An 11,892-nucleotide genomic window follows, 5' to 3' on the forward strand; every position below is an offset into this window, starting at 1 on the left:
AGCACGATTGAATAACAACAATAACACTGAGGCCCAGAGATATAATAATAATGATGATGATGATGATGATGATGATGATAGTAACTAATATTTATACAGTGTTTATTATGTGCCAGACACTGGGCTAAGTGCTTTAACAGTTATTGTCTCATTTGATTCTCACAACAACCATAGGAAGTAGGTGCTATTATTATCCCCATTTTATAGATGATTCAATATCTAGGAGGATCCTCCATAAGGGAGTAACTTCTGGTAGAGCAGAATGAGCTCTGTCAAGGGACCATGTGGGATAGTAGATTGAACATTAGATCTGAAGACCCAGAACTGGATTCAAATGCTGGCTCAGCTACTTTCTTAGCTGCATGACTTTGAGAAAGTCACTCACCAATTTAGATCTATATATTTTCTTCACTTATAAAAGGAATGGTTTGTAGAAGATCAGGGGTGTTCAGTTTGAGATCCATGAACTTGTTTTTTTAAACATTTTTACATCATTTTTCAATAGAATTGGTTTCCTTTGTAATACACTGCATTTTACTTTATGCTTTTAAAAGCACTGTTCTGAGGAAGGGTCTGTAGGCTTCACTAGGCTGTCAGAGGGGTCCAGGACACAAAAGAGGTTAAGAACCCCTGGACTCTATAATGTCAAAGATCCCTTAACTCTGAATTGATAATATTTGTAGATACCATTCTTGATCTTTGCATCTTCTTCTGTCTGCAGACCTGGCCTGTTTTATGGACTATGGGGCAGTCCCGCTTGTAGACTTAACACCTTGCTACATTGCCCTTAGCCACCTCCTGGAACACCTAGAATGTTAGTGTTGGAGAGGGACGGAAAAATCACCCAGTCTACTATATTCATTGACGCTTCTTTGGCAACAAAACAGAGAACAATATGTATATTAGGGAAAACCCCCAAATAATATCAAAGTTAAAATTAATGAGAAAACAATACCTTTTTGGCCAAGGAAACAGATTGAGAACAATCTACTTATGCACAATACAGAAAGGAATGCTGGTCACATATCATCAGCTTTTTCATGGAGATCCTTTTTCCTTCCCTTTTACCCCTCCCCATACATATAACAATCACTGTCTGTAATGAAGTCTTCACATGCAAAGGGCAACTCTCTATGTGAGTCTGGCCATAAAAGAGGCTCAGCAGGACAGATCCATTAAAAGCAAAGGGTAAAGAAAGATATAACATGTGACATCTATTCACTACAGGAAGAAGCTGTGCCTCTTTGTAGCAAAGCCTTCCATTATAGTTTGCTACTTTTCTCCCAGGAATAATTTTTGATATCCAAAGAAGTAAAGGACCTTGTTTATTCTGCATTCCTATTTCTAGACCGTGAATGGGACCCTTCTCCAAAATGCTTCTTACACCCAGATTCTTTTAGCTTGTCAGAATGGGATCTTGCTTCTTATGTGAGGCTGTGAACAGGGATTGAAGAGTGGGGAAGGATTGGTTTTGATATTTGAAATACAACAAAGCCAGTGATATCATCCTTAGAAAATGAGGACTGAGTTTGTTAGGCTTCATTTTACACAGAATCTTTTTATTTAGTGTCCCTTCGGCATAAGGGAAAGGGGAAATTTGACATTTATTTGACTTCTTTGGTTACTGCTGACCACTCTCCCCCTACCTAATCACAGGATAAATGCCTCAACACCCAGGCCATATTTTGTGTGAGTGTTTTTCAGTGAAAAGATCTGAGGGTGCCAACATTACTGGCCCAAAGCTAGTTGAGAAAAGAAAAATTTTTACAAGCAAATGAAGTTGATTGTGAATTTTCAGAAGGGTGGTTTAGGAAGACCGAATAAAGCTGAGAAAAAGAGTGAGCAAAGCAGTGCGTGTGTGTGCGCGCGTGCACATGTGCACGTGTTTCCCCCAAAAACTCATTTCTAAGAACAGTCTATCCTCTAAATAGCTTTTACAATGCAAATGAACAGACTTAAAACAAGTGGACAGTTCTTGCAGTGCTAACGTTGCAGGTTCCCATAAAATACAGTCCTTGGTGATTAGAAATATTTACTGTCTTTTAGCTTTCAAGGTGGGGTATTTACCTGTTGCTCACTGACTGCAAGCTTCTTAATGGATGGATGGACAAAGAAAAAAATTTCTGACTAGTTCTATAATCCTTTTATGTTTCTAGTAAAAGACTATTTCAGAAGCATAGGCTTGCCTGAGGATAGCGAGGCTATTCTGCTGATAGATAATTGTAAAGTTTATACTAAGGAATCAGCCCAATGTCCAGGAATAGATTTAAACATCTTTCTGTTCAATTTTATCATATTCAGTCTCACGAATTCCATTTCTACATCTGAGGGGAATTCAGAATACCTTCATACTTAAAAGGTTTGGGATTTTGTCCATGTGACTGGTTGGTCTACCAACACTGATTGAGACATCTCAATGACTCAGTTAGTGGACAGTCTCTGAGTGTTGCAGTGGCCAAAACATTTATCAGCCTGTGGCCAACCCGGCAACGAGCCTTTCCAAACAGAACTAAGTTGATTCCCAGACAACAAAAATCTAGTCCATCCTTAGGACTGTGATTCACCATATGACATTATTAAGAAAAAAGTTTCCTAAGAAAGTTGCTCTACTAACCAAGCACTTAAAAACCAGCTAGAACATTAATGATTAAATTATTAGCATTGTTTGTGCCTAAAATTCCATTAAAAGACAAACATTAAGGATCATGTGGTGAGAACATATTACAGATCACTGAGCCAAAAGGAAGAAATGTCAAATGAGTCCAGGAAACAGATGGCCTTGGCCTGGAGGAAAGGGAGATCTCAACAATTTGGACATTTGCTGGTGCTCTCTCTTTTAAAAACAGAGGAACTATTAATTTCTTGGTTTACATTAATGATAATTTAATTTTTCCAACAGCTGAAGAAGTCAAGACTGGAACTGCTACTCTGTACCTGGTTCTGACACCTAAGGAGGAATTGGTTGCTGAAAGAGAAGGGATGCAAGCCTTCAGAGTAAGTTTCCACTTTGGAGTTTTTGATAGAAGAGATGATAGCTTGACATTCTGACTCAAACCCTAGATTTGGAAGAAAATGGGTTTCAAGAGTTTGGAGAGAGGATAGGCAGCATCCCATGGTGTCATATTCTAAAGGCCAAATGAACCCCCAGTGGGATGGAAAGCTCTCAAGAAGGAAATTTTTACAATGTAAGCTCAAATGATCCCAATGAGTAAGAAAAGGGGTAACCATCTAAAGAGAATAATATAGTTACATAGGAATCACAAGGCAGCTAGGTAGCTCAGTGGATAAAGTGCCAGGTCTGGAGTCAGGAAAACTCATCTTCCTGAGTTCAGGTCTGGCCTCAGACACTGTGTGAACCTGGGCAAGTCATTTAACCTTGTTTGCCTCAATTTCCTCATCTTCAATGAGATGGGGGAAAAAATGACAAACCACTCCAGTATCTTTGCCAAGAAAACCCCAAATGGGGTTATAAACAGTTGAACACAACTTAAAAAAACAACTGAACAACAACACAGGAATCTTATCAGTCAACTTTAATTTTTAAAAAGACATGTATAGACAAAGAGGAAGTATTATATGGAGAGCCAGCCTTGGGGCTAAGAAAATCTGGATTCAAGTCCCACCTCTAACACATACCAGCTGTGAGCATATCATTTAACTCAGAGGTTCCCAAACTTATTTGGCTTATTGCCTCCTTTTAAAAAAAAATTACTCAACACCCCCCTTAGAAATCTACTTTTTTTCAAACCCTTTAGTGGTTTTTTAAAAATTTACATCATTTCAAAAAAATATAATTTTTAAAATGACACATCTTAAATTTAATAATTTGTTGTAAATTTGTGGGTTTTTTCCTGCATTGAAATTTTGATGACACAATATTGCATCATGTAACCTTATAATATTGTATTGTAAACAAGTCATTACACATACATATTCCTGCCAATGCATGCTGGACTTACAAACAACATGCATCATGCTAACCTGCCAATACTTGCTTGTTAAGACCTGTCAGGGGACTGTGTTTATTTGGGAAATAAGGTAATCACTACTACTTCAACTCTGTTACACAACAGATAAACCACATAAGAACAGTTTTTCAAAATTTTATTATCTTCTCTTCTTTCCTTATGCTTCCACTGCCCCCTTATTTTCATTCAATGCCCCCCAATTGCACTGTTCCAGTGACCCCCAGGGGTAGTACTGCCCACTTTGGGAATGACTGAATAACTTCTCAGTGCTGTAAGCAACTCTCTCAGCCTAGAAATTGTAGAAATGGAGCCAAGTAGAGCACTGGGAAAGGGAGTTCTTTACCTGACAGTTGCCCATACCAATAGAATCACTGATCCAATCCCCATTCACTCCAAGTATAGACAACAGAAGCCAAGGCAGGTATTTGAAGAGGAATATCCAAGAGTGGTTTGATCCTAGAAGGTTAGTGTCAGTACTAAAGCATAGAATGAACTGGGCTTAACAAGGAATGTCAGAGACAGCAGAAAGATCAAATAAGAAAACTACATTGCACTGGGAAGTACAGAACAAAAACAGAGGGGAGGTGAAACCTAATGTAAATGAGATGATAAGAGAGCACTAATATGTGCTCAATGAATTCAAATCATCAGGCCTAGATGAAATACTTTCCTTGTTTTTGAAATAAATGGTTTAACTTTACATCATTGTTTATCTATTGTTGATGATCCTTTAAAAATCATGGAGAATGGGAATAGTGTCACAGGAGTGGAGATAGGCAAATGTATTAAGAAATTCTGAAAACTATAGCGATATAATATTGATTTTGATTGTTGGGGAAAAAATTATAGAATTTGATCTTGTGAGCATTTGTAAAGGGATGGGTCACGACAGTTCAACTTCATTTCCCTTTTTGACAGTTACTAGACAGGTAGGTCAGGGTGATGGCATAAAGGTGGGACAGCTAGATTTCATCAAGGTATTTGAAAATGTCTCTTATGATATCCTCATGGAAAAGGTAGGGAGATATGGCTGCTGAGAATATAGTTACATGAACTTGGACTTGGTTGAAAGAAGTAGGAAAACACTGAATATAGTTAGAGAAACTGGGTTCCAGTCCCTCCTTTGGCATTTCCTTCTTGACTGGCCTTGGGAAAGTCACTCCTTAAGCTTCAGTTTCTTCATCTGTAAAATGGGAGGTAGTTGCATTAGATGGTTTCTGAGATTCCTTTCAATACTAGGTCTGGGATCCTATGAGCTGATATCACTTGTACCATGTAGCCAGCCTTCTAAAGTACCTAAAGTTTATGCTCATTATTCTGAAACTGTGTTTGCACTACTCCTTTGTTTCCTAAACCTCTTCTTCAAACACAATATGAGAGTAATTTTCAGTCCTACTCTTCCTGTTTGATTTGTCAAAAATTCCAAATGAGCAAGTTTGAATTAACTTCAACTGTTTGTCTAATATCCCTATCATCCTGTTCATTCACAGCTTCTGAGTTTCTAGTCTTTGCAATAAGTCAATAAAATGCCAACACATCATTACAATTTCTTTTAAAGCTCTGCTAACCATAATAGCAATCATATGACTTAACTTAGTTGAGATTATTTCAGACAAATCACTATACTAGCCTATCTGTCCTTTATTAGTTTTCCCTTGTGACAGCATTATGTTGGCTTTAAAAAAAAATGCCTATTATACTGATAATGCCAATTCAGCCTTCTTATCACAAAGGAAAGCTAGCAAAGTCAATTCTGCTCGAAGATCCTCCTGCACAGCTGTTACTGATGACAAATCCCAATATTACAACTGTCATTCTTTCTGAGAATCAGAGGTGTCATTGTTTTTTGCCTGTCAAAGCTGACTCTCAGATAGTTTACACACAGGAATTCTTTAAAAATTGTAATTAGTTATAAGTGTGGGCTAATTTGGTTATGTTATTGTTTAAAGGCTAAAGGCAAAATGAATTATATAAGTAAGAAAAGAAATATCTGAATCACTAGGGTTAGGTTTTAATCCTGTGTCCCCAAGGGGGGAAAAAGAAATGGAATATAATTATTTGTTATTGTATTCCAGTGCCTGCCTAGCACAGTGCCCTCCACATAGTTGGCACTTAATAAAATTCTTTTTAATCTAGACTGGAATGAACTTGACATGATTGTATACCAAAATATCTGGGGGACTCAACAACTATTACCTACTTCAATGTGTCAAGTATCTTATTTCATCCATGTGGCTAGGCATTCTTTCCCTAATATGCTTTAGCATATAGTCCTTGTGAATTGCTATGGCTGCCCAAATATCTAGTGATAAGTTTCTTCCAATACACTTTATCTCCACTAAGGTCCTCTGGAGACTGTCTCATGGTTGGATGGGACCTTGGAGAGCACTGAATAGAGGTACTCTTAGCTTTTCTGAGGTCTGGAAGAAGAATGCAAAGTCTGGTAGGTCCTACCAGGTAGAAAAAGCTTTATGTACAGAGTTAGTGATAGACTGTATACTTGTCATCCAAAGACTAGCTTAATTGAGCTCAAGGAGACTGAGCAAAAACTTGAAATAATAAATAAGTTCACCAAGGTGGCAGGATACAAGTTTAACCTACAGTTTTCTTTATTCTATTTTTTAATTTTATTTATACCACTGATAAAGATAAAAAAAAATTAGATTAAAATTATATTTGCAAAAATGAAAATATTACATATTTTCCATTAATTTACCTAGGCACACATGAACTTCATAACTTTTATGTAGAAATAATGCAAGAATAGCTAGTGTTCATGGGTACGTCAGATCACCATAGCAAAAATATCAATGCTTCCCAAATTAATTTGTAGAAAATGCAATTAAAATGTGAATAGGTTTATAGGACCAGATAAAACTCTAAAAACACTAATGTGAAAAAAAACAAATGGGCAAGAATATCAATGAGGCACTGTCATAAAAATGGATGAAAGTAGATGACTAGATTTTAGTACAGTAGTTACCATTGAAATAATTTGTTTCTGGGGGAAAAAAAAGACCAACAGAATAGAATAAAGAACCTCTTTCAAAGACTCAAGTATATTTTAAAATAAATCTGAGGAAAAATAAATACTGGGACAGGGATTAATTGTTTAATAAATGTTGGAAATTGCATAGCAATGTGGTAAAAACAAATTCAGATCTTCATCCTATACTATATCCCATAATAAATTTGGACTACATCAAAGAGATAAACATAAAAATGCTAAAAGAAAGTACTGTAGCAATAAATATTTATCCCACTTGGAAAAGGAAGATAAATTTTTCTCTGTTGAACAGACAGAAAAGAAATATTTTTAGGAAAAAGTAGGACTTGATTACATTGAAATAAAAAATTTGACAAAAACAACATAACTGTGATGAAAAATAAAAATATTTGCAACAATGTTATCAGATAAAACCTTATAACTAAAAAATTACAAAGAATGCCTATAACTATTCAATAGCAACATCATGTCTCTGATGATTAGTTAAATGGTTAAAGGATATGTATAGAAAATTTACAAGAAAATATATAATTTGCCAACAATTTTAAAAGCAAAGAATAATAAAAAAAATGGAAATAAAAAGAATTCTGAGCCATTATTTTGCCACAAAACTGATAAGAATGACAAAATTCAATTCTGGGAGCTTTTGGGAGAGAAATAGGTATGTTTATCCATTGCAAATTGGGAATCTTTTCAGAGAGCAATCTGGCAGAATACTTACAGGAACTATTGCACATCCTTTGACCCAATAATACCAACGCTACGAATATACCCTAGCAGTGTTATTGAAAAAGGGGAAAAAAGAACTATTTTTACAAAAGTATTTATAGCATTATAATTTGTAATGGTGAAAATCTGGAAACAACCTAAATATCCAGCAGTTGGGGGATAGCTAAACAAAACGTGTCATGTCAGTATAGTGGAATATATAATAAAACTTTAGAAGGACAGATATGAAGAACACAATTCTATTAAAGACATGAAAAAAGCAGTATGCAAAATGCAGCCACTGACTGAGTTTTTAGAAGGAAATATATGCATGACTATAGATATATGTAGAGAACAAAAATGATCAAAAGAGTAGAAAGAGAGAAAATGATAGAAACAGGTAGGTGGTATAAGGCAGTTGCTGGTGGAGTCAACAGAATGCCAAACCTGGAGTCAGGAAGACCTGAGTGCAAATTCAGCCTCTAACAGTGACCCAGAGCAAGTCACTTTAACTTCAGTTTCCTCATCTGTGAAATGGGGTTTTGTTGTTTTCCAGTTGTTTCAGTCATGTATAATTCTTTGTGACCCTATTTGGGGTTTTCTTGGCAAAAGAAACTGGAATGTTTTGCCATTTCCTTCTCAAGCTCATTTTACAAATGAGGAAACTGAGGCAAACAGGGTAAAATGACTTGCCCAGGGTCACAAAACTATAAGTGTCTGTTGCCAAATCTGAACTCAGGTCTGCCTGGTGCTCTATAAAGATCAATCAACAAACATTTATTAAATGTCTTCTATAAGGTAGGCACTGTGCTAAGCTCTGGATATGCAAAAAGAGGCAAAACACAGTTTTGCCCTCAAAGAACTCAACAATCTAACGGGAGAGACAACAAATAAAGAAATGTGTGTGTACAAACAAGTTACATATAGAATAAATAGGAAATGACTAACAGAGAGAAGGCATTAGAATTAAGAGGGGTTAGGGAAAAAAGCTTCCTGTAGAGGATAGGATTTTAATTGGGATTTAAAGGAATACAGGAAAACCAGTAGAGGAAATAAGGAGAACATTCCAGGCATGGGAGATAGAAAAAATCCCTAGAGCTCAGAGATGGAATGGCCAGGAGTCCAGAGTCACTGGAATGAAGACAGCATCAGGGAATAAGGTATAAGAACAGAACTAGAGATGTAGGAGGGGGCTAGGTCATGAAGGTTTTTGAACACCAAGCAGATGATTTTGTGTTTAATCCTAGAGGCAGTGGAGTTTATTGAGCAGGTGACATGGTCACTTATAATAATAATGTAGTAATGATAATAATGATAGCACCTACCTCCCAGGGTTGTTAAGAGAATGAAACGGGATATTTGTAAAGTGCTTTGCAAACCTTAAATCTCTATATAAATGCCAGCTATTAGTAGTAGTAGTAATTTGTTGAAGTTCATTTTAATGTAATTAATTTCAAATGTAAGTAGAATCAATTTTGTTGTTTAAAGAAAAACACACAATTACTTTAAATGAATAAAATGGAACACTATCCAGTGATTCCTTCTTAAGGACCTTCTCCCTCTTTGCCTATGATACAGGAATTGGCTGAGCAGTAGCTTTCTAGATCATATATTTGCAGGATTTAGAGCTTGAAAAGATCTTTTTATGCATCTGACAACTTGTATTATAGATTCAGCAATGATGATCTCATGCAAGCTTATTCATCTGCTAATTAGATTTGGATTCCAGAATGACACATTTTATTAACCTCTGGTCATTGCAGTGCTAAGTAGAGTGGGCTGCTCATTCCAGACAACAGTAGAAATTATGTGTCTGGATCAAAACTGTTTTTTGTGGTTCTTTCACTATGACCAATAGAGGCAAGAGCTTCCAGCTTGCTGGACTTCTAAATGGATGTCTATACCACGTGGTGGTGGGTTGAAACTGCTGAAAAATATTATGTGTAAAGATGTAGCAAAACTAATAATAATAGTACATATTTGCATAGTCAGACAGTCAACAAGCATTTATTAAGCACTATTATGAGCCAGGTATTGTGCTAAGCCCTGGGTATACAAAGAAGCACAAATGCTTGTTCCTGCTCTCAAGGCACTAACGGTCAAATGAGGGAGATATTACTGGTTTATAAAGTGCCTGCTGCACAACAATCCCATGCAGTAAGCAGTCCAAGTATTTTTACTAGTGAGGAAACAGATTTAGAGAGGTCAGAAAATCTGTGTAGTCACATGCAAGAGCCATAACTCAAACCCATATCTTTATTCCCAGTCCAAGACACTTTTTTTTTTAGGCAATTGGGGTTAAGTGACTTGCCCAGGGTCACACAGCTAGTAAGTGTCAAGTGTTTGGTCTGAGGCCGAATTTGAACTCAGGTTCTCCTGACTTCAGGGCTGGTGTTCTATCCACTGCACCACCTAGCCGCCCCAGTCCAAGACACTTTCGAGCACACCATGATGCCTTATGTCAGGTTACCCCTGACACACATGTTTTAGAATCTGGTTCAAAGTTGTTTTCCTAACCCAGAACCCAAATTAAAGGAAATTCCACATCTGGTTCCTTCATCAAGTTCTATAATTATCTAGAAAGGAAATCCTACCACCTGAAGTCAGTCATCTAAGCTACTGGTCAATGAATCTGCCACATCAACCCTATGCTTGCATACAAAATGAACACGCTTGATATCAGACGATGGATTTCTCCTAGGAATGGGTAGCAGGAAAGTTAACATGTTTCTGCAGTTTGTGATAAAAACTAAGTGTAGGTAGACTCACCTGTGCAGTCATTTCTATGTCAAAAGTTTCTAATGGATTGAAGGTTTTCTGATCACATGGCAGCATACTGTCCCACTGAGATCCTGCAAGGCAAAGTATATATTTTTAAATAATAAAGTTCTCTGCTTTGGACTAATAATAATCTCATTGTGGAGGAAAATAAAGAAAAACAAAAGAAGCACAAAACACTTGACTTAAAATCAGAAAACCCCAGGCCAAATACTGCTTCTGCCCCACATATACACCTCTGTGCCTCAGTTTCTCCATCTATTAAAAATAAATAATACTTATATTAACTATCTTGTAGAGCTGTTGTAAGGAAAGTCTTTGTAAACTATAAAATAGTATTATAAAAGAATTATTATTCTACAGGTTATAGTTGAATTATTACTTTTATATAGTTAATTGATTAACCACAGGAGGATTACTCTAATAACTTCCTACAAATCTCGTTTTCAAGTTCAGTGTCAATTAGTTCCTATTCTACTTTAAACACTTACTTCTAGCTGGTTTCTTGCTCCCTCTATGGTGAAGAAAAGCCCTTTTAAACCCAAACTACTTAATCATTAGCTATCAAGTAAGGTTTGAGAAAGGGCACAGACCTGGATCAGTATAAAAGAAAGATTTCCAGTATTGAGTGGATATTGAGGGTCAAGAGGTTGGGATGGGGAAACTGGAATGCTTTACAATTCCAGTCTTCACAGTATGGCTTTATTATTTAGTTTGAAATGAATTCCAGGAACACTGAAATACACATTTGAATTTAAGTATAAAAACACAATCCAAAATCAAGTAGCAAAGGCTTTTGGATTACCTTGCTGCCTTGGATTATTCATACCCTGCAATAGAATGAATACTCAAAGGATGACTTACTTTGTTTTGTTTTTTAACTTACTCCTTGCTTCTCCCTGGGAGCTCACATACCCTGCCCTTTTCGCTTCTCCCTCCATGTACTTTGGTAGATTTGAAAAAACAAATACACTACTTTGGGAGTGGATGAATTTCCCCATCACTGGAAATATCTGAACAGTGGGGGGAAGAACATTTGTCAGAGACATTGATGGAGATTTCTACATCGTTACAAGGCTGAATGAAATTAAATTCTACATCTGAAATTAAATGAAACATTAGCATTCTTTCTTTCTTAGGTAGTTAGGTTACATTCAAGTTCACAAAATATTGTTGCTTCCATTCTCCAAGTAGAGAATATGAACTGATCTCATGAACTATTTCAGAAGATAATATAAGGGGCAGCTAGGTGGCGCAGTGGATAGAGCACTGGCCCTGGATTCAGGAGGACCTGAGTTCAAATCCAGCCTCAGACACAAAACACCCACTAGCTGTGTGACCCTGAGCAAGTCACTCAACCTCATTGCCTAGTAATAAATAAATAAATAAATAAATAAATAAATAAATAAATAAATAAATAAATAAATAAAT

At 36.4% G+C, this 11,892-nt stretch overlaps 1 protein-coding gene across 3 annotated transcripts in view; it reads right to left on the minus strand.

The window, feature by feature from the left end:
* Positions 1 to 11,892, minus strand: part of LOC114026076 (paralemmin-2-like) — a 508,213-nt gene that overhangs the window by 172,796 nt on the left and 323,525 nt on the right. For all 3 annotated transcript variants that reach the window (XM_027839691.1, XM_027839690.1, XM_027839692.1), the window contains one exon: positions 10,453 to 10,535. In XM_027839691.1, coding sequence (XP_027695492.1) covers positions 10,453 to 10,535 — 83 coding nt within the window. The remainder of the gene's footprint in view (positions 1 to 10,452; positions 10,536 to 11,892) is intronic.

This window comes from Vombatus ursinus, unplaced genomic scaffold (genome assembly GCF_900497805.2).
Source record: "Vombatus ursinus unplaced genomic scaffold, bare-nosed wombat genome assembly UNPS02014832.1, whole genome shotgun sequence".
In the NCBI taxonomy this organism is placed as follows: domain Eukaryota; kingdom Metazoa; phylum Chordata; class Mammalia; order Diprotodontia; family Vombatidae; genus Vombatus; species Vombatus ursinus.